This window comes from Amborella trichopoda, chromosome 1 (genome assembly GCF_054954075.1).
Source record: "Amborella trichopoda isolate Santa Cruz 75 chromosome 1, AtrichopodaSantaCruz75HAP2 v2.0, whole genome shotgun sequence".
Taxonomy (NCBI): domain Eukaryota; kingdom Viridiplantae; phylum Streptophyta; class Magnoliopsida; order Amborellales; family Amborellaceae; genus Amborella; species Amborella trichopoda.
The window spans coordinates 49,310,030-49,333,968 of record NC_142336.1 but is presented as its reverse complement, the minus strand read 5'-3'; the positions used below and the strand labels follow the sequence as shown (position 1 = coordinate 49,333,968).

At 35.9% G+C, this 23,939-nt stretch overlaps 1 protein-coding gene across 11 annotated transcripts; it reads right to left on the bottom strand.

The window, feature by feature from the left end:
* Positions 1 to 10,825: 10,825 nt before the first annotated feature.
* Positions 10,826 to 23,613, bottom strand: LOC18442405 (serine/threonine-protein kinase 12). 11 transcript variants are annotated; one of them, XR_016058128.1, is made up of 14 exons: positions 23,394 to 23,613; positions 22,628 to 23,049; positions 21,472 to 21,546; positions 21,204 to 21,299; positions 19,563 to 19,648; positions 19,310 to 19,430; positions 18,433 to 18,512; positions 18,065 to 18,127; positions 17,800 to 17,918; positions 13,747 to 13,832; positions 13,445 to 13,566; positions 12,736 to 12,847; positions 11,244 to 11,348; positions 10,826 to 11,097 (listed from the first exon to the last, which is right to left on the bottom strand). XR_016058128.1 is itself a non-coding variant. In XM_011628028.3 (13 exons), exons 2-13 carry the CDS (start codon positions 22,937 to 22,939, stop codon positions 10,996 to 10,998), a joined length of 1,374 nt encoding a protein of 457 aa, XP_011626330.2. In that variant the 5' UTR covers positions 22,940 to 23,049; positions 23,394 to 23,613; the 3' UTR covers positions 10,826 to 10,995. The 11 variants fall into 11 exon arrangements, 5 of the variants coding, with proteins under 5 accessions (XP_011626330.2, XP_088726464.1, XP_006852685.2 ...); XR_016058166.1 differs by having other exon boundaries at positions 17,800 to 17,925; positions 22,628 to 23,613; XR_016058127.1 differs by having other exon boundaries at positions 22,628 to 23,613.
* Positions 23,614 to 23,939: the final 326 nt, after the last annotated feature.

The window sequence follows — 23,939 nt, the reverse complement described above, 5'->3', positions numbered from 1 at the left end:
CCCGACCCGCCGAGTCCAAATATTGGACCCATACTCGAACCAGTGTCAGATATATCCGGCATGTCCGGGTCCGGGTGGTCCATTGCCACCCCTACTTGTGGGAGCATTTGCGTTTTTCTTTCTTTTTTTCTCTTTTTTATATATCTTAACAATATAGTGACCTTTCCCAAAAAATAAACTTTAGCTGAATTGTTGATCAAGTTTTTATGATGATTGGTTCTATTCGTACTTGTTTTTACTAGAGCAATTAGTGCTTGCCGGTTGTTTACATTTTATGAAGCAATGACTACACAGTATGAATTGTGATATAGTTTAGTCGTTTGCATTAGCATTCTCCTATCGATTTATTTTAGTTGTCATTCTTTTTATTTTATTTTTTATTGATAGAAGTTAATGAGCTTCTTTCAGTTGTGGTCGATTTGTAAACAATGTGATTTCTAGATGCTTAGGCTGTTTGCATGTTCATACCAGTCTCTGATATTGTTATTTTTCTTTTCGTTTTTTGGGAAATTCAGTAGGGAAGACAGACCTCTACTCCTTTTTTAATTAGTTATTAGTTTTTGAAGTTGTCAGTGGAAATGGAAGCCAGAACGAGCAACTGAGGTATGGGGTATGCTACCACCACGACCTCAGCCCCTTTTTCAGGATTACCGTAATAATGATACTGGTTGACCTAAGTAGTTTGTTGAAATTTATCAAATAAATGCTTAAAATCGAATCAATCAAATAAAAAATGAAAAATAAAAAGCTAATATCTCATGCCACTAATCCATTTTTTTGTTTTGTTTTTTAAATGTTATAGGATTTGAATCATACCCGCTCATTGATATGTTCATATTGTATTTATTTATATTCTAGGTTCTCAATGTTTCTTGGCACTTGATGGCTGATTGAGCAGTGATAGTTGCTTATGCAATTAAATATAATGCTTTTGGATTGGACTTTTCTTTGATGGTTGATGATGAGCTCTTGGAGAGATGTATTTTGTTTGTTTTACCAATTTATCTGATATGTTTTGTTATAAATATCATCTTTTAAATTTATAAATCTCTTGACAAGGTTTATTCGTTTGGTTATTCCTTCTTTATATTTTGGTTGTTGCCAATTGGTTCTTTGTAGTTAATTATTCAAAGTGACACTTCTACTTTTAAGTCCACGATCTTTCACTTCGTGTTTTCTATCATTGTTATTTGTTATTATTTTGCCAATGTTCAAACATTTCCAAAAAAATTTCCCGTATTAGCAAGCAAGGACAGCTGCTTATTTGGAATTCGAAGTATCCCAAATATATCTAGGCCTCGTATTACAATAGAAGTTGGTTTGGCACTCAAATGCCACACAAGTTTCAATATTTAAATAGAAGCCAGCCTGAAACATTGGATTCAAATATCTTACTTTTTAGAGTCAGTTTTGGGATTCCATTGGAGACTTGCCGGGTCTGGTTTAATTGTCAAGTTGTCACTGATCCAAACTGACTAGGTTGTCGACTTAGCTTGGATGGGTAGAACTCCAGCTCGAGCTTGACTTGAGCTTAAACCACAAAGCTTGAGCATGAGCCAAGACCACGAAGCCTTGGCACTTTAAGTTTGGCTTCTATGGATAAAAATCTAGCTTGAGCGTATCAAGTTTGTGTTGGATTTGGTACTATCCAAAATCACCCACATAAAAAAATCCCTTATTATGGGGGAATGAGATTGATATTGATAAGTTTCCTAAAAGAAATAAAAATCCAAAAGAATTAAGACCCTTGGATATATCTCTTGGTTCTGATATATATATATATATATTATGTTATGAACCGAAAAAAAGTAATGGCAATAGAAATGTATAGATTATATAAAATAACAATGTGGAAAATAGAGAAAGGGATTCTCTATAATGACACTGTACAACAATTGAAAGGGAAACATTGATGATGCATCTTTTAGACTCTCGAAGATTGAGGGCTTGTTTCTTGTAAAGAAGCAGTTCTTATAGAGATTTTAGGTGATTTCCCTTTTAAGTTAGAGAGAAAGTTGCTCTTGCTTCTCTATTTGATGTTGTCAATAATGGTTGCTGGAAGTAAAGTGAATGAAGGGAGAGTTTAAAAGGGTTTGCTCGACTTGATTTTGTCGATGTCATAAAGGTAACTCCATATTCCAAAATATTTTATCTAACTTTCATTGGTATAGTGGATTGCTATTTGCCGTGCTCATGGATGTAGCTCTTTTGGGATGAACTACGTAATCTTTGTGTTCTTGTGGTATTTGTTTCATGTTTTATTTCTCGTACTTTATTTGTCAAAAATAAACCCAACAGGTTTAAAGCTTCCGCACACAACAGCTTGGGCATATTCAAGGCTTAAGATGTTATATACGCATTGTGTTAACAGTATAGGCTTTCATTTAGACTTCAATATGGAAATCATGCATGTGGAGTGAAAGGGGAATAAACGATTGATTTATTGCATATATGGCAAAGAACTCCGATCAAGTGCTGAGGACACTTTAAACCAGTGTTTCAAAAATCGTCGATCTGATCCGGAATCGGACAATCCGGATCGGGTATCGGTTATAACCGATCCAAATGCAGTATCAGTAAAACTGGGCAGTTCCTACTTTTTTAGTTTTCAATCCGGTTTTCTTTTTATGAACCCACCCTGGTTTTTTTGAAATGTGATTTATGCCAACTGGCACTGCACTTTACTCCCCCACGTGATTGACAAATTTTTGCCACCTTGCTCTCCACTTTACTCCCCCCACGTGATTGACAAATTTTTGCCACCTTGCGCCCCCACGTGATTGACAAATTTTTGCCACCTTGCTATGCACTTTACTCCCCCCATGTGATTGACAAATTTTTGCCACCTTGCTTCCCCACGTGATTGACAAATTTTTGCCACCTTGCTTCCCCACGTGATTGACAAATTTTTGCCACCTTGCTCTCCACTTTACTCCCCCCTACGTGATTGACAAATTTTTGCCAGCATGCCCCCCCACGTGATTACATTTGATCCACTTTACTCCCCCCACGTGATTGACAAATTTTTGCCACCTTGCTCTCCACTTGACTCCCCTCACGTGATTGCATTTGATTGACAAATTTTTGCCAGCTTCACTTTACTCCCCCCAACGTGATTGACAAATTTTTGCCACCTTGCTCCCCCCACGTGATTGCATTTGATCCACTTTACTCCTCCCACGTGATTTTGCCAAATTTTTGCCAGCTTAAAAAGTCTCAATGTACAATACGCACGCTTCACCTGGCCAAGACAACATACAACAAACCAGATCGTTGGGTTTTTTTATAGTATTCACTATTCTCACATCGCTTCGATGTGGGATATATCTGTGAGTTGAACAAACGCTGGCAAATATTATTAGCTTGGGATAAATTGCAGCGAGATAGTGTACGCGCGATGGTGTACGCACGACGGTATATGCCCATCATGAATAAGAAAGTTGTATGTCCGATTGTGGCAATGAAATTTGATGATGAAAAAAGAAAAAATTTGTTAAAAATAATAATTAGGTGCCCATCACCCCTATCTTTCACCAAAAAAAAATTTAATTACCAAAAAAACATAAAAACTCTATTAAGCTACTATATCATGGTATTATTTCATTATATGAGTAATAATTAATTAATTAGTTAATTATGATTGAAAAATTAGTACTAACTCATAGGATAAAAAAAATAAAAAGTAATACAACAAGCAAAAAAAAATGTAGTACAACATCTTCTTCTTTTGTCAAAAAAAAAAAAAAAGATAATCAACAAGTATCATATTTTTCTTGTAAAAAAAAAATAAAAGATAACACAATAAGTATTTCTTGTCAAAAAAATAAAAGGTATTTCTTAATACAACCTAGGAATAAATGGTCTAATTATATTTTTTATTTTTATAACATGATGGTCTTTAACATAAATTTAGTAATATTAATTTAAAGATAAGATTTATACAATGGGGCCATTTGAAATCTCTCTCTTTCTACTAACAATCTCTTCCACTAATTTATTCTAGAAACCTAAAAGATTAAAGAAAATTGGTACGCATTCTAATAATTTCTACATTGATAACCAAATCTTTTATTTTATTTATTAATTTTTGTATTATAAATCATGTAGTGTACTATTTTTCTTACGATTGTCAATAATATATTTTAAATTAGATGATATTATAAAATATTTTGGATTTATTATTATTTATATAATAAAATAATTATAAAATATTGTTGGTATATAATATTATAGTTAGTTAGGTTGCAATAATTTGGGTTTTTTTAGTGGATTAGGATTTTTTGCCAATTCGAGATTTTAGTGGCCAATTTTTCATCGATTTAGTCAACTCTTTATTATAGTCCATATATGATTATACACTTAATCCATGATAATTCTATGATTTATTTTGTGTGATTTAAATTTAATGGTCAACATAAGTTCATACAGGGAAAAAACATCTCAATATTCATAAATTGATGAAAACAATGAAAGTTAATAATGTAGTACCCTCATTTCTTATTGAATTCCTAAAAAATAACATTTATAATGAATTTTAATAATTTTTTTGAACTTTTTTAAAACTTAATTTTGACCGATTCCCGATCTAGATCGTCGATTTGCCGATCCGAATCGATTTTTTAGGTGCCCAATCCGGGTCAACGATCCGCTTTTTAAACCATTGCTTTAAACTATATTGGTAGTGATCTATACACTACTTATAAAACTAGGTTCTATGATATGCGGAAGTACGTAGCAAATTGTTTCTATGTTGATGTGCACAACATATGATATAAGTACTTTGTCCCAACAGTACGAGATTTATTTTGAATATTGAATACACGCAAAGGTCGTAGTGATATAATAGTTTATACATGTGATGGAAGTGAACGCTAGGGTTGATGTTCTTCGGATAATTCTAACATGAGGTACGAATAGTATTTGTTTTATTCACTGCTTAATAATTTTGTATGCTTTAAATTACATTCAATTACTCACTTTTTTTACTTTATAATATAGTAGGGAAATTCAAGAGGGCAAGCTCCCGCACTCCTCTAATGTTTTGGACTCTGACAATGAACAAGGCAACATGTGATATCATGTTAGGACAAAATGCATGGGTGATGGCTGCGAGTGGGAGATATATGCTTCTAAGCTTGGCATGATGAATGTCTTTAGAACGAAGAACAATGTTTATAAAAGTGTCATAAAAGTTTGTTGATTCTCTAATCAAGGATAAATTAAGTGATATCACATATTATAGGCCTAAGGAAATCATAAATGATTTGGCTCAAGATTCAAGCGATTGTATCATAAGGCTTGGCAAAGGAAGGAAGTAGCCATCATGGAAAGTACATAGTTCACAAGAGGAGGTATACAACCAGCTATCTGGATACATAGAGTTTGGAGACGAATCCTAAAAGTTATATGTCAGGACAAATATGGCCAGAGGATATGTCACCTATTCATAAGCTTCTATGCCTCCAATATATGACTTCAAAAATGAATATCACTCAGTTCTCTTTATCGATGGGGCATCATTGAAGGTGCGATACTTGAAGACCTATTTATTGCCACCTTAATGGATAGGCTAGGAAAAATGTACCATGCAGCATTTGCTATTGTAAATATTAAAAACAATTATAACTAGTTATAGTTTTGGAATTTATAAAGACTGCTATTGGGACACATCCTTCAATTACATTTGCATCGGATAGACACTATGGTCTGGTTGATATTATCTATTATTTTTTTAGAATGTTGACCTTCGTAGGTATTATGTGGCCAAGAATTTCAAGAAGGATGTAAAACACATTCTTAGTGATGTCAAAACGACAATTTAAGTGCTCTTAAAGGAGCCACATAGGCATACAAGTAGGAAGAATTTATAGCCAAAATAAGCGATATGAGATCATATTAGAGGAAGGCTTAAATAGTTTATAGAAACATTATTAGACCGTTGGTCTACATAAATGTTTAAGGGTATTGGTATGGTCGTATCATAATGAATGTGGAAAAGTCATTTAATAATTGGATTTTAGAAGCTCAAGATACATCAATTCTCTAGTGTGTGGACTAGATTGGAAGACAAATCATGAAACTGATGGCCATGTGTAATATGGAGGCTAAAACTTAGTCTACAACTCTTATCTCATCCATCAAAACAAATTGGGAGCGATCATACAAAACTCACTTTCTGTGAGAGTCGTTATTGCATCTGCAATGGTATTTGAAGCAAGAGGTGTTCACATGAGTTATAAGATAAATATTATTGCACAAAAATGCAAATGCAAGGGATTGGCAAATAACGGGCTTATCTTGTAAGAATGTTTATAAAGCCCTTCAAGCGCTCAACAGAGATCATGTTAACTTATGTGAAAATTATTTTACGATTGCAAAATATCGTAAAACATATTATCAAGTTATCATTCCAGTTTCCTTAATCAATATGTCTAGCATGAGACATGAAGAGAGCTCCCTCCAAATGAAAAAAAGGTGCTTCCACCTCGCTCAAGATGTCCCCTATACCTCCTAGAAATCAATGCATCAAATTGCAAGAGGTAGAAGTTTGATCTATCCATTATAACAGGTGTGGTGCACTTTGTCACAACAAGCCTATATGTAAAAGTAATGTTTATAATTTGTAAGGACATTTTCCCTTTTTACTTTGCTTCTTTTCTTTTTCTTTTTTGATCTAGTTTTTTTATCATTTCTTTTGCATTGGAGCACCCGACATGTGGCTTGTCTTCACTCAAAGCTCGTAAGAATTTTTGTAAAAGCATATGCTGATATATAAAGTAACTATTATTAAAAAAACGAGTTGTGCAATTAATGAATAAGCATGTTCCTTTTTTTATATATATAATATATCATGTATGCTTGAAATAGTTACTCTTTCCAGTTTTTGAAATATAGAAACTTTCCCTTTTTGACATAGTTACCCTTTCCCTTTTTTTTTTGTCAAAAAAAAAAGTTCAAATTTCACAAACTTATTATATTTAATATGTATAGATGAAATATTAATGATATAAATGTTCGATTTAGCGATGCGATACATGGTCCATGCAGGAGAACCACGGGACTCGTCTGCCTCATCCAAGCAAGGAGAAGAGTATGACACATTCTAAGCATCATCTAATTGTTTCGGTGCCTGCTTTATTGAATTGACATTGGTCACATATTATTCATTTACCTACACTTTTATGTTCTCATATTTTTTACGATGACTACTTATTCCGCTATGGGATTTCATTTCAAGAGAAAGATCATCTATCGATAAAGCCACTAAAGCCCTAGCATTGTGGAAGTTTGACGAGTGATAGATAAAACTGGTCTAAAAGACCGGATTGGGCTCATTGATGGACACTGGGTCTCCCGTATTGATAGCAGCCTGATGATGGCCATCATAGAGACATGATGTAAGGAGACTACTACTGAAGACCTTATTGTTGGAGAGATGGCACCAAATCTATACGATGTATGCTAGATACTGCTGATACTTGTGATAGGCGAGCCCATAACAGATATCAAGCCTAAAAACTACAGGCACTTCATCCAAGAGTATCTAAGATATATCCCTAAAGAGAGAACTAATGAGAATGAAGCATATTTTCCCCCTAAAAATGTTTAGTAAGAGTATCTAAGATATACCCCTTGAATCTTTCAAGGGTATTTTGGTCATTTTATTTTATTGAAAATATTTTTTTATACTTTTTGCTAGTGCGAGTTTAATAGTGTAGAGACGTGACATTGATTGGGGCAATCTTAACCCTCCGTTCAGAATGCAAGGTTGGATAAGGAGAAAGATAGAACTTCTATGCTGTAGGATAAGTATAAAAAGCTTACCCTTCTTTTACTTGATTGACCTATTTTCACTGCCGTATCTAAAAGATTGACACTTGCAATCTACCTCAGTTGTTTTAAGATTTCAATGAGGTGAGAAGGTATGCGGGATGTTGTGGCCCTTGCTTTCCTTTATCAATTTTTATCCAAAATTGTGGATTGGGAGACGCTATATTTCAGTGGGTCAGCAAGCCTCTTGCAAGCAATTTTCATAATATTTAGAGTTTTATCATTTTTATCTTAGGTTTCTAACTATTTTTTGTGTATGTGTTGATGCAGTGCTAGTTCTATGAGCACTTTAGAGCTCTACGTCCCAGCCCATATCAATACGAGAATGCCTAGAGCGTAGGATAAACCATGGCACCACAAAAGCCCACACAAAGAGCTCCATAATCTCACACTTGACCTAGTTATTGGTGTGTTTGTATATTTGTAGTTTATTTGTTAATTATGTATTTAGGTAAGTTAAATGTTTATTGTGTCATGCTTTGTTCTATGAGGTAAGTTGGGAACCATACCAGAAGGAGCTCAGAAAAGGGGATTACGAAACGTTAGACCTTGCCTATATAGATACTGCGTTATGCCAAACATACCTAATTCATTTCTTGACGATAACAAAATATGGGTAAACTATTTAGTCATATATTTCATTATCTAACCCATGTTTTGATATGTATTCCACCAATTTATTCCATTCCATATTTGTCTTGTAATCATTATAGGGGTTTTGTTAGGCTACACCACTTGTGGTGTAGACTCTTAAAGTGCTCAACATTTTTAGACATTTAAATACCCTTGTCTTAAAGTATAGTAACTTTTTGTGTAGAGGTATTTTAAGTAATTAGTCAATGGTAAACTAGAAATTCTTAATAGAAACAAAAACATTTATTAACAATAGTGGACAATGACATCACCGATATGGTATGTGACATCACCAACAAAATGCATTAATTATTTTCAACTACTAATAAAATATCACCATTTTCTTATAAAAATATTCATTCTATCCTTCTAAATTAGCAAAAATTTTGTATTACAATTCAAAAGTATTTTAGTGCCAAAAAATTTTGAGCACTTTAAGGGTCTACACCATCAAATGGTGTAGCCTAACAAAACCTATTATATAATTATAAATGTAATTGCAGCAACAGGCGTACAAAGAGATGCTTAAAGTTGTACTCAAAAGTCAAGTATTAGAGGGGAAATCTTGGTGCTATGTATTCACAATTGATTTAATACTAAAGAACACGCTAATGGAGAGAAGGGGGTCGAGGAGACAGCGCGATGAACGAGACAACTACAAGGACAGTGGGGATAAGTGTTCAAGATGATAATGAGAGGAGAAAACCGACATGAGGTGCACGTCCCAGCAAAGCCTTCACAACCTGCCCAGCTGATTTTAATGCCGGTTTTACATGAGGAATCAAGGTAGAATTTAGGGAGGGTCTAATTAGTTATCCAAATAAATTTATCACGCAAATGCGCTCTAGGGCATCTCGTATATAGTTTGATATGTACTTTGACTATGTAAAAATATCACACTTTTAAAGGTCTAAAGGACATTAAATCATTAGTTGGTTTTCTTTTATAGCCCGTCCAGCACTCCATGTGAAGCCTCTCTCCCTCCCTATGCCGTCTCTATCTCTCTATTGTCACTTCCATAGGCATGATCATGAAAGCCCTCAACCTCAATGTTTACCTCGACTTTAGTAGATTGTACTGATTTCACCAAGATTTTGAGATTAAGATGGTTAAGTTCAATACAACAAATGATACATATGCCTTCTTTTCTTATATATTTTTTGAATGCGTCAAACAGAAAGACAAAATTTCCAAGTAGGAAACAGATGGATCTTATCTTGGTAGCGAAATCTAATGAACGAGGTTGGACGTAGCTTGATGCTCATATTTGATTTTAGTATTAACATTAGCCTTTCTTGCTTCGGGGTTTACTGCTTTTTCTCTGGCTAGGCTTCAAGAGCAAAAAGAAGTGCGCACGCTCGCGCACCCACTCACAAGATGTCGATTTTGGAGCTTTTGGACCCACTAAACAACTTTTAGAGCTGAAATCCAAGAAGCCGCTCTGACAAAAATTGTGCTGGACCAGCTTCTTGGACTCCAAAAGCCCACTGTCGGACTGGCTTCTGAAATCTAAGAAGCCTATCTGGTACATTTAAAGCCAAACCCAGCTTCTGGAATCAATGAATTCAGTTCGGTCCCAATTGTGTTGCACCTCCTTCTAGGACATTCATTTAGTGACAGTCTGGCACGAATCTTCTTCGGACAACTAGTGTCGGACTGGCTTTCAAACTCCAACAACTCAATCTGACACATGTAGTATGGGACCGACTTCTAGAATCCAGCAAGTAGATTTAAGAATAAGTGTGTGGGACCATATTGTTGGATTCTATAAGCTCCAATTTAGACCAAAAGCCAGTCCGGAGCAAAATATGTCGAACCGAGTTAGAGAGAAAACCGCCTCCAAGGACCCTTGTTGGGTTTAAAAGTGGGGGTATTTTTCACCGAAAAGATTTAACTTTTTTACTTGAGAATGCAACATGCAAGAGAAAACAATTTTGGGATTGGAGGCACTTCTAGAAAGGTGGTTCTAGGGGGTATCTAGAATTTCCCCAAGAAAAAAAGGCTACTTGGAAAAAATAAAATGATCCAACAATTTTGCACGATAGTGTTCTGACCAAAGTTTAAAGTAAAAGCACAAAAAAGAAATGCAGGTAATAAAAAAAAAAAGTTACATAGTTAAAAAAACACGTCACCCACAAGAAAATCAATACATTTTCTCTCTTTAACAGTTGTGTTAATTTATCAATACTCTAAACAATTAATAGATAGACTTTCAGATAACTTTCGCGAGATTCACCAAAGTTCACACCAAGGTGGGCAAAAATCAAATGCGCCTCTCAATTCCACAAAGAATAAAAAATCAGGGCCTGAGCTCAAACCACAATAAGCTACAGCCACTTGAGGCTGGCATATGCAAGGTAAATTTGAATGGAACAGGTTTATCAGATGCTATAATAAAAATGAATGGCATTACTTGCAGTTAGCTTAACTAGACTTTAGGCATAGACCAAAAGAGCCTATAGTTTTTAGTCTAGTAAACAATGAGGTATTTATCTTACCAACACTCGCACAAAACAGAAAACACATATTCGACTAGTTGGATCGCGAAGACTGGGAACTTGGATCTGAGTGATCCTTCTTGTGCAGTACGTACCACACAGCTTCCAGATTCCCGAAGCATTTAACCGGTTTGCCCTGAAGTACAAATACAAAAGATTTCATCAAACAACAACAAATAACACAAAAAGGACCAGTTTTCTGCAACACGCCTGAGTTGACTCGGACTCAACAAGTTGACGAGACCAGAATTGGGTACAAAATGTACCATATATTTAACTTACACAATACTCCAGTGCGTATTTTAGCAACTCGCCCAATTAGTGTAAAACTCTGAGTGACCTTCCCAATTTGCTACACTACCCAGGCAAGTAGGAGAGTACTGCATGCTGTGAAGTTCAAAGAAGGGTCAGACTTTTTTATTTTTTTTCTTTCTTCAATTTTGAGCGTTAGGGCTGTCTATCTTGAGCCTATATTGCATCCTTAGAGAGATTGTTAGCTTGATCTAGATATTGGGCACACTAGATTTGAGAAAAACACAAGATTTGAGAGATTTTTGAAAACTTGCAATTTCGCCATAATCAATGGTCAATATTCGGTGAAAATTGATCCTTCCACCTATTTTTGTGTCCTTGATCCAACCGTAGGCTTGACTTCCACAAATAATATATTTGAATTCGGACTTACCTCATCCAAATTTTTAAGAACTCGGATCTCCTAGATCTGAGCTCGAAATCCAGAATTGGTTGGGTCTTTTGATTTGGGTTGCCTAAGCAAGCTTTGACAAAGACTGGAGGCATCAATTCGGACCAAGTATGAAAATTAAGGCATTTACCTTAAAATTTTGGGTGTGTTTCATTGTTACAATTTAAATTCATAAAATATTTTTACTTAGTAATTGATTTATACTTCATCTTATGTACATTTTCATGTTTTTATGATTTTTCTTATTTTTCCATTTTTCTGAAATTCCCTTCAGAATATCTAAATTTTGTCAAACCAATAATACCAATTTTATTGCTATTTCAATGTTCCATAAAGTTCGTTTTGGATTTGTATATTTCTTATTTTTATGATTTTCTGAAATTCTCAGACTTTTTACAATTTTTACAGATTTTTTCCCATACTTCAATTATTTTATGTCTCGATATAAGTCAGGCACGTCCAAATCGACACACCTGAATAGCTCTGATCAGGCGGGTACCGAGTATCTTGCCCGAGCCATATTTTAGTGACCACAAGAAAGGGAGAAAATGAAAGTGACCACAAATTTAAAAACCCTTTTTTTTTTTTGGGTGAATAAATTCAAAAACATTCAGAACTGTAAAAAGCAAGCTTCAAGATAGCTTGGGAAACTGAACGATAGGTCCTTCAACATAAAATTGAGAATAGAAAATAGATCATAAATGACCAATATAGCAAATTTTCCAAGTATCACGGCTGCACCCATCGAGTAGGCAGTTTGGTCATTTTTAGATAAATATGTTGGTGGTATGCTATTTAATTATTTGTCCACACCATTATATCAAGACTCAGTGAGTCCAACTCAGACACGGTCGAGTCACTCGGACAGCCCTATCAAGGTTCAGGATCATAGTAAAAAAACTTGGGAACAGGCTGGGTCTCAACTGTTCCTAAGGTTTCTTTGATATTTTTTGAAGACCCGGCCAAGTCTAAGTTGCCGACTTGGACCAGACCCTTGCCGGTTGCAGGGCCAAGTAGGAGTTGAAAAACACTGGTCCAGACCCATGATAACTTAATAAAAAGAGAACTAACCTTCCAATGCTTCTTTTGAGTTACATGGTGGTCGATTGCATCTAATCGCTCAATAATGGCTCGAAATGTAGGTCGCCGTGCAGGGTTTTCATGCCAACATTCCACAATCAACCTGGATGCAGAAATATTCAACTTTCAACAGATCCATAGAATCAAGGAAAGATACTAAATGTAAAAGATTCTTATAAAGAGGAGTATCAGGAGATAGCTATTCTTTTCTCTTTTTTCCCCAGTTGCAGTTTAATAATAGGTTTTATTCTTTCCAGACTAGTCAGCCAGCCCAAGCAAGGTTGCAATTCTAGAAATGACAGATGACGGAATCACATCAACCTGATTGGATAATCTATACTACACGTGCTAGATATTTTAAAATAGGAAATATTAAGAAGTCTGACCAGTAGAAGAATATGAAGATCTATAGGCAGTTACTAAAGCATCTAGAATGATGACACAAACTCAGATGTCTGGACCTGCGTCTCATGACAAATTGGTCAAAAAACTATTTCATGTCTTGCTCAAAGTACAAAGAGGGCATTTATTTATTACGAAGCTCCACTATATTTCGAGATCTATAGACAATCACCTTGAGTGATAACAATTGTTAAACAGTGTGAGCATCAATAAGTATAACGTAATTTAGAACGTTGGCCATGCGATTCAAGATACACTCTTACCCTTAAGAACAGCAAAATATTAAACAAGCACTTACTCTTTCAAGCCATGTGGATAATGCTTGGCTGAAGCTCTAAAAGGAGGCCGCTCTTTACAAGCATACGCTTTTGGAACTTCTTCATCTGGTTTTGGAGATAGAGGTGGGCATCCTTCAATCATCTATAAGTATATACAATTACCATGTAAGGAAGATTATAGTTGTCCAGTCTTAAGGCGGGGAGACAAATATCATAAAACTCAATTTCAATCAGTAAATAAGAAAATCGTTCAAGAAAATAAGTATAACCATTTATTTGATCCCATTAAAATATATCGTCCCTAAGCCAAATAGACATTTACCTCTTGTACAATCAAAGCAAATGAGAAAACATCTACTTTTGTGTCATATGCTTCGTTAAGGAAAACCTCAGGAGCCACATACCGACCTGTTTATCAGTTAACAAATTCTTAGTGCAAATTGGAGAGGAACAAAAATCAATCGAATGAAGCGTTCAGAAAACCAAAAACGAAATACTACCCAAGTCAATTAAAAAAAACACAACAACAATGTATTATAATATAACGGCCTTGGCCTGGCCCTTGTCCCCATAGGGCCGGCGGCCTATGATTCTATCTAAGTATCAACTGAGCCAAGGCACCAGTCCAACAAATGTTGATGAAGAATAATTAACAAACACGAATCAGTGTCACAGAAGCAGCCTGTTTCAGTTATGCAACAGCAACGACGCCTTCATCTGCATTCAGGTGCAGTGCTGAGAAATTAAAATTCTCTCTTAGGAGCAAACTGACTTTGGGGATGAGAAAGGTCTTGAAGCAATAGCAATCATTTATAATTATCACAAGGAAATCTCATTCACTAGTAACAGTGACCCTCAGCCGCAGCATAATGGACTTAATTTTCTGGGGTCCTACTAGGACACCTCTCTTGAGATTAGCATCAATCGCACATTGCATTAACTTATTAATGATAACTATAATTATCATCATCATCATCATCATCATCATCATCATTACAATCCAAGCCTTATCCCAACTATTTGGGTTCAGCTACCTAAATCTTATTTCGCCGTTCCTCTCTATCAAGGGACATACTCTCAGTCAAGCATAAGTCACCATATCTCTTCTCACTACTTCCATCAATGTCCTTTTGGGCCCTCTTTTTGCTTTTTAGAGCCTTCCACTTGAATCAAATCAACCCTTCTAACCCGGAGATTTTTTAGGTTGATGTTGCACATGGCCAGACAACCCAAATCTATTGTCCTTCATTTATAGCCTATTGGAGCTACCTCTAAGTTTCTTAGGACGTATTCATTCTGAATTCTATCATTTCTTGTCTTGCGACTCGTCCATCTTAACATCATCATCTCAACCACACTCTTATATGGATATATTGTTTCTTAACCGAACAACATTCCATTCCATAACGCACTGCAGGTTTTATAGCCGTCCTATAGAACTTCCCCTTCAATTTCATTGGTATGCGACGAGACATTCGCATAAGACTCCAGAAGCACACCTCCACTTCATCCACTCAGCTTGAATTCTATGTGTGACATCTCCCTTACACTCTCCATTCTCATATATTATCGACCCATATATCAAAAATAAGCCCTTTTATTAATAATAATTATGTTTTTCATCGTATCTTTTATTAATACTAATTATATGTTTTAGAACTTCATAAGTTCATTAAAATACCCAGGACCTTCACAAGCAAAGCACATAATTCTTACCTCCACAAGCAAAGCACATAATTCTTACTCCAATACAGACCTTATTCATTCTATCCCTGAAATAGATTCAGATAAGATATTGGGGAGGTGGGAACAGCAGATTGTGGAAAAGGAAAGCTTGACCATTTCTATTTTTACAACGTCCTTATGTGTGCTGGATATGGAACTTCGTAAAGTTATTCAAGATGCCTAAATTATGCTGATGTTGGTGAAGGAGCTCATCGAACCTCATTCCTGCATGGGGGACATATCGGGAAGATGTGCCCCTTGAACATGTGAAAAAACAGAGATAAAAGGCTCTTCAAGGCCACCTATATGAACTATTTGAGAGTTAGAATGTATCTAGGGACAAGGATTTGGTATTTATGGGGGGCCTTAGCCTAAAAGAGTTATTTACCTTTACCAGAGCTGTAAATGGAATCTAAGTTCGGAACGTTCCCTACTTAAGACCAAAGTGGGGGTTATTTAGGCTAAACTGCAGTGGGGCATCCGTAATTTTGATCAAAGCACTAAAGGAAACTTTGGCCATACAGAACAGGAGGCTTAACTAGGGACAGCCATAAAAGGGTGGTTATCACTTTTTTGGACCAGCATGCTTTGCAATTCATCTATTGAGGCAAAAGTAAAGGCCCTGCTAATTGTTACTGGTCAAAAGGTCTTCTTCCTATTTCTCAGGTGTTAAAACCCATCACGATCAAAGATAATTCGATGATATTGGATGGGATTATGGCAATAGAAATTAAAGAATACCATGAGGAGATCTTCAAGAGAGATGTGGAATTGTTTACCTGTTTACCTTCATCATCCATGTGTCTATAGAGGTTAATGAATTAAGTAAGAACCATTGTTTTAAAAAGCGGACCGCCCAGCACCTGGGCGGCCGCCTAGGCAGTTCAGAAAGCCTGGGCGCATCGCCCAAACCTAGGCAGCCAAATTAGGCGGATATCCCTGGGCACCCAAGAACCCGCCTAGGCATCCGCCTAAGCCCGCCCGGGCGGCCGCCCAGAGCCTGCACCCCGCCCAAGGGCGGAAATGCAGCTCTTTAAGGGTATTTTTGAGTCTTTTTTTAATACTAAAGGGAAAAATTTTGGGTTTTAGGTTCATTTGAAACCTAAAACCCATTAGAGGCTATTTTCGAGAGAGAAAACCCCAAAACAAAATTTTTTTTTACTGGGCTGCCCAGGTTTTGGGCGCCCGCCTAGGTGCCGCCTAGCACTTTTTGAAACACTTGCAAGAACCAAATTCCTTTACTTAGGAAGGAGCTCTTGAGAACTCTGTTTTTATGAGGGACACTTTTCCTCCAGAGAACACTCGTTATTTTATTTTTTTACTTCTTTTCCTTTCCTTTCTGACATACCATTTATGTTCTATCCTCATGCAACTTTGAGTAACCCACACGCATGTGCACACACACTGAGCACGTCTTTGTACACACACACACACGCACACGCACACACACAGATACAAATGTACATAGATTATTTAGGAGTGGTCACATAAATTAATATATGTATACACAACATATATTGGGTGGTTGCTCCCTACTAGGTGTTTAAGAGCCCAGACATTTGGAACGCACTGGTTCAATTTTTCCTCTTCTTCATCTCACTATATGCTCTCCAAGAGCGACCTCCAAATAAGCCTCATAGTATCTGGATCCTCATTATATGTGGCTATTTTCCCGATGGTTTTCCTGAATCTGCTTATTAGCTAATTAATCCATTATTAGCCACTTACACATGAAAAAGAATTCCCTACACTATATAATTACAATCAATAGACTACAAACTGCTATAAAATGAAGCACGTTTTGATATATAGTTACCATAAACAAAGTGTCTAAGGAGCACCTACAGCAGTGGAATTGGACAAAGCCAATAGGAATAGCCTAGAGATCACCAAGGGGACAATAATTTTGAGAGTAAAAATGCCACCCAAATAACGGGTTCCAGCAAAAATGGAACCTAACGCCACCCAAACACAATGTTCCTACAACTAAGGCTTGATACTATGACCACAACAATGGCATTAACCCTTAATATTCAATGGCTTTGACTTCCCTTCCACAAAAACTTAACCATCATGCAAAACAAGCCACTGATCACCCACCTCAAGATTGTGGGTCCTAAAAACTTATCCCACCGGATCCAGGTAATCTTGTTTCCTCTAGTTGCAAAGTTGAATGGCATTGCATCTAGGAAGAATTAGGAACCAAACCTCTTTCAGTTCCACTCTTGAAGAGAAATTTCAGATATCCAACTTCCAAATAATTAAAGGTTCCCAAGACCATTACACATGCCGCAGTCCCTTCCTGAACAACCTATAAGACCAACCACAGGATGCCTAAAGCTTCAATCACTGGACTCCTTCCGGATTGCCAACCAAAATTGATTTAGACAGCATATAGATCTTATTCCAATTGAATATAATGCCATTACAAAATGACAAAAGAAAACACAAAAAGGCTCTCAAGTTTCAACTCTTGTAAACTCACTCAGTGTGGAAGATCTATGGAAACAAAATCACATCAAAAGCACAAATGACACAAACTAAACAATATGCTGGTATCTCTTATGAGAAAGATGATCAATGACACATCACATCATCCAAATAAACGAACATGAAGATGGTATTAGGAGAAAATTAGATAGTAACTTACAAGAAATGTCTTGAGATAATAGAGGTCTATCTTCTTTCACAGTGTTGGCAACTTTCAGCAGCTTACTTAGCCCAAAGTCTGCAACTTTGAGGTGTCCAGAATCATCTCGCAATATATTTCTGTTACCTTACTCGCAGTAGGTAGTGCAAAAAAGATTTTGTTATAGTTACAGACTACTCAGGTGGACAACTCAAATAACAGGTTGCCCTACATGAACTCTAAAAGCAGTACAAAAAGAATGGAAGTTGCAGACAATATCACTTACGAAGGCTCAAGATCACGATGAATTATAGCCTCTGGCTTATTTTCATGCAAATAATTCATTCCCCTACCAAATTTAGAAAAGGATATGGGAAATTAATAACTTCGGTTTAAACTCAAATACCAGGAAAATCTATATAGAGAATGAAAAATGTCACCAGTTGCATATATTGATTGAACTAAACAAAAGTTGAACAGTGCAACCAAGATCACAGAGTAATCAAAATTGCAGCTATAATTCACATCAAATGAAAAACACATAATGCAAGGTCTACCATATATTTCTGGGGATTTTAGACATCTACTATCTTCTTTGTTCTTAAGTTTCTATTGAACATTAGAAAAAGCAAAACCAAGTAACGAAGTAATGACCTTGCAATATCAAGGGCAAACTTCACTGCTTTTGATGATTTTAATGCTAGTCTCTCCTTCAAGTATGCACGAATATCACCCTGCACAACAACAGAGACCAAATAAATCAATCCCAAGAAAACTCTGTCCAATATGCCACAATTACCACACTGTCACGAATCATATGTTTATGACTCGACATAGTGCTAATCACATGGCTCTGCTCAATCACTTAGTTTCAGGGTGTCATCGGAATGCTTGGCACAAATCATATGCGTATTACTCGACCAGTCATTCAGCTTGACTATAAGGAAGACGACATAAAGTTCCATGCACTTATCTAAGAGAAACGTTTCAAGTGGGTTACAGAAATATTTTAGAAGTTCATATAGAGAAAATAGAGATTACTCTGAAAGACATTAAAAGAGCCACAATTTTGAGTTACAGAATATTTTAGAAGTTCGTATAAATAAAATAGAGATCGCACTGAAAGACATTAAAAGAGCCACAAAAGGGAAAAATCCCTAGAATCCTAATATCAGCCAAACAAACTGTTGTCACAAAGCAATTGACAGAAAATGTCATATTTAGCAGCGGATAAATGGCAATCAAGAACAAATTAGAAAGGAATTTTGCTGAATGGAATTATTAGGAGAAATTTAGAAAAAAATTGAGCAATAATCTGAACTTCATCACAAGAATGAACTCAGAGTGACATCCCATCAATGGACACAGACCTAAAAATAGTAAAAGATGAGTTGTTATTTGTTAATTTAAAACTGTCTTTTGATACGTCAAAAGTATCTTTCAATACGTCAAAAGTATCTAATGTGCTAGAATGTAGACAAAACAGTTACGTACAAATTAGAAAACCATAACAATAAAAGTTTGGTCAAACCTTAGGCAAGTATTCTGTAACAATCATCATTGGACTACTTTGAGTTACAGCACCCAGAAACTGGACCACATTTGGATGTCGTAACTTCTGCCACAGAGCAAGCTCATCCCTAAAAGCCCTCCTGTATATTTATTTTCAGGAAATGGATGAAGAAAACTCATTAAAGAAAGTCTATATCTATCAAAACACTCAAAAGTGCATCATGAGGAGACAAAAATAGAAATCATAATCCAGCAACACATTAGCCACTCACACTTTCTCCTCATCTGTAATTACATCCTCTCCTAGTTTTTTCACTGCAACTTTAGTACCCCGCCATGTTGCAATATGAAAGGTTCCCTGTAAGACTTTATACATGAGAGTGCCAAAAGCAAAAACAAGGGAGCATACTTGATATTGAAAGTCCTGATCAAACAATAGCCAACAGAGATATTGTTCGTGGAAATATATAATAGCTAAATATTTAGTTAAAATTTTAAAAAAAAATAAATAAAAACTGGAAACTCATGTTAGCTTCTGTAAGGATGATATGTCCTACTTGCCCAATATTATTAAAAGAGTATTAGGCATGTTAACAAATTCAATGCAACTAATTCCATGGTGATATTCAAGTCACAAGAGCAACTGAAAACCTAGGCGGCCAAACAAAAAAAGGAATTGCAATAAAAACAACAATTTTGTACACTGTTCTGCCAAGAAACCCGCTTCTCTATCTTTTCTTTTTTTTTCTTTTTTCTTTTTTTTTGCAATAAAGGAACATGGAACTTCTTAATATTTCTTTAGAACACATTTGGATGTACTCATTATCTCTAATAATTCACCGTTTCAAGCAAATTAATCCTGATAATGAATTATCTGTTGTTTGGCAGTGTGCATTATAAAGCTATATCTAAGATAAACTTTTAGGCAGTTATAAGTTTATCTTCTTGAAAAGCTGTTTTGCTTTATTCCAAGTAATTTGCAGTAAAGCACAAGTTTTTAGCCAGAAATAGCTAAAAATAGATGAAAATCGCAATAGGGCTACATAATTAAATACTATTATATAAATATAAGGTACGTACAAAACAGCTAACAAAATAATATTAGCAATAATATATGGGTGCGGTTTGTATAGAGCCTAGGCTCTAAACAATCAAATTAGAGCCTGACTTCAAATAGTATCGAGAAATGTGGTTTCAAAACTGGAAATCTTTGTGATAGCCTTAAAATATATTTTTATCTTTATTTATAAAGTTTAAAGCTTCAAAAATAGTGTAGATCGATGCATCTATGAAAACTTGAAAATTTTGAAAATTGACGGTCCTAAAATGCGTTATAAAATACATTATTTTCAAATCTTGAAATCCATTTTTTTCACATGTTCATCATGCATGTTGATGTCGAGATGATCAATTTGAGGATATTTGGGCATCAAAACAACCTCTTCTAGTGAAATTTTTAGGTAGGCTCTAATTTGATTGTTTAGAGCCTCAGCTCTATATGAACTTTTCCCATAATATATTAATTTCAGACAACATACTCTAATCTAGAAAAAATTAAAAATTTCATCCAAACATGCTCTGAAGGAATCCGTAATATTTTCCAGGACAAGAATGTGAAGAATAAGGTTTTCCTGGAGAAATGGCTGTGGAGGCAATGCAATGAGAATTATGTTCTTTCAGGTTTGCTGACAATTAATCTTAGGAACCATTGACTAATGATGAGGATTTTTAGATTGAATAGTTTCACTTTCATTACGCAAATCATTATAGTTGTAAGTCCTGGAGAACTTCAATTGAGAAGACAACAAGTTCTGAATATCCTTAGTGCAACTTCCAAAAGGACAGCTAGGGTAAGATTTTAACACGGCCAAGTTATATTAACAAATATTAACCAGAAACAAGGTGAATAGTACCTTGGTCAATTCAACACTGTCAGTAAAGTCAAGCTCCTTGGGATCAATTTCATATTCTGGGACTTCTCGAGCATTTTGGACATGCATTGGAGCCATCTGAAAGGAATAAAATTCAAATGGTGTTACTACACAGTTCTTAAGAGTGTAAGAAGCCCTCCAAATCATAAGCAGTCAGCTGCCACAAACAAAACACAATTGAATATTGCATCTCAAACCTTGACTTCAAGTATGCAACAAGAACTTCATAAAGGTAACATGGAAAACATACCGGGGGTTTTGCACCATACTTCTCCAAAAGCTTGAACACTTCATGGTGTTTGTAATATATTGCATCTGCAAGTGGCTGTTGTGAGCAACATAAGACAACTTAAAAAAATTTCTAAGCCTTTTATGAGATGGATTGCTGTAAACTAAATACGATCAAAACTCAACATAATAGGAAAGCACATATGTCCATCAGTGAAATGATATAATGCAGACCCTTGCACCCCCACTATGAGGACACCATGCAAAAGAAAACAAAACCAAACATCTTAGATCCTCGTTTATCTTAAAAGAGAGAATATTATAATAGTCTGCTTACAAGTTGTAAACTCTTCACTAAACAATATATCCTCTTCAGTAGGCAAAAAGGATGGATATTTTGTTCTTTATAAGTGAAAAGTATGGATATTGAAAGCATAGTAACTGCTTAATTATGTGCTGAGCTCTAACAAATAGGCATTAGAATGCTAATGAGGAAACATGCAATTGTGAATAATTGAAAACTAAAAAAGAAGCTCAAGCTTCTAGAACTTTCAGGTCCTCCTTATTGGTGGAAAACCCCATAGTATGATTAGCATGGAAAAGTCTGTTATGAAATCTATATAGGGCAAAATTTTCAAGAGCGCATATTACAGTTGGTGTACGTCCGTAGGGCCTCTCTTGACTCTAAAACCATCAAAACTGAAGTTCACAATGAAGAAATTCTCTCTAGAAAAACAACAAACATTTTTGTATGAGTTATGCGCCATCTTTACCATGAAGCCCACTAAAATCAAGGGCTATATTTTATGTCAGCCAAGAGCCACTTCCTAGAAACCACAGCCTGTAGACAGTCACTGGGATCAAAACCAAAAACAGCATATTTTTTGGAAATTACCTCTATCTTATGCTTGCATATCCACAAGAGCACTAAGCGGAATTTCCAGAAGAATAGTAAATAATAAGTGAGAATTAGAAAAAAAATATCTCCCTTTTAGCTATCTACCTTCTCGGTAGTAATACAATCAACGCTAAATTAATCTTTCGTTCTTGTTGTACATCAGATTCATAAGCACAAGTGGGATATGTCTAAAAAAGAAACAACAATCTGGGTCTCTCTGCACATCTCTCTCTCTCTCATGCATACACAGTTAGAATTGCCCTAGGTTTACTGCACATACCGTGCTACCCCACCGATCCTTGGGGTCGACATTTGCACCCCTCTTCAGAAGCAATTCAACAACATCTGAGCGACCCTGACATGCAGCGATGTGCAGAGCAGTTCGACCATCAAAATCCACCGAATTGACATCAGCCCCATGATCAAGAAGCTCCTCGATCCCATTCAAGTCACCTTCATTTGCAAGATACATAAGCCTCACTGTTGGGTCGAAATTTTCAGGCATCTCTTCAAGCACATCATGGCTCTCTGGTTGTGGAGCAAGAGATGACTGCTTGCCAAGAGTGAATCTACCTAGCCCCTTCATCTCCATTGATGAAAACTGAGCAGAGGCTCGGAAATCCTAACCCCAGTTCCCTGTAAGTTATATTGCCTAAGGATCAAGTCTCGAGGGCGTATTTATGTAAAATTTGGGATCGATGGCTGAAAATTTTAAATATTGGCTCGAGTCAGTATCGATTTCTTGATAATACTGTAAACCTAATCACCAAAAACTCAGGGAATGTTTACGGGAATTTCCGAACTAAAATGTTCCTTTCTTAAAAAAAAAATGAACAATTGCGCTGTAAAGAAAATAAATGGAACAATTGCCCTGTAAATCCTAATATTTCAGTAAAGCGAATGGGTGTTTTGAAACTGTAAGCAGAATTGGCTCTCTAGAACCCTAATTTCCTGATTCCATCAGCAAACAAACAGGGTTTGACACGTCCACCAGCTAAAGATCATTCCCAACAAAAAGTGACAAGACTTAAGTAAAAGAATATAACCTCGGTAAAAGAGTAAAAGCTTCACTCGGAATCAGAAAAAAACAAGAATATGAGCAAATTCTCGGGTTTCAGTGCGCCACCATGAAAACAATAAAGCAAGCTTCAAAGAAGTCGCACTTCAACAATATGTGTGATCGATAAAACGCGAAGAAAATGAAAGAGGATTTTGCAAGGAATCGATGAAGTTGCTGAGAAATACATAAACTGTTTAAACGGGAGCGGAATGAAAATAAAAAAAGCAGACGATTTCAAAAGAAACCAGGGTGCGTTTGCTTAACGCGGTGGTTTAGACTTCAATTAGGGCGAGCTTAGTGAATCTTTAACGTTGACCAGAGGGATCTCAGATAAGCTGGTGGAACTTGGTCATTATTTGAAAAGTCATGGGGTTGAGAAAATTTTAAGTCCACAATTTCCGAAATCTCTCGGGGGCCTTGATAAAATTAGCCCATTAGATACTGTTTGGGAGGAAATCAACGGCTCGATCGTGGTTATTTTGTCTTAAAATGGGCTCAAATTTGGCTGAAAACTTATTAACACTCTTATATT

Coding starts and splice junctions, on each gene's coding strand:
- LOC18442405 (XM_006852623.4), bottom strand. CDS start 22,939: ATGGAGATGAAGGGGCTAGGTAGATTCACTCTTGGCAAGCAGTCATCT. Junction 13,567..13,746: donor TTGCTTTGATTGTACAAGAG/GTAAATGTCTAT, acceptor ATATACTTATAG/ATGATTGAAGGATGCCCACC. Junction 11,098..12,735: donor CTCAAAAGAAGCATTGGAAG/GTTAGTTCTCTT, acceptor TTTGTACTTCAG/GGCAAACCGGTTAAATGCTT.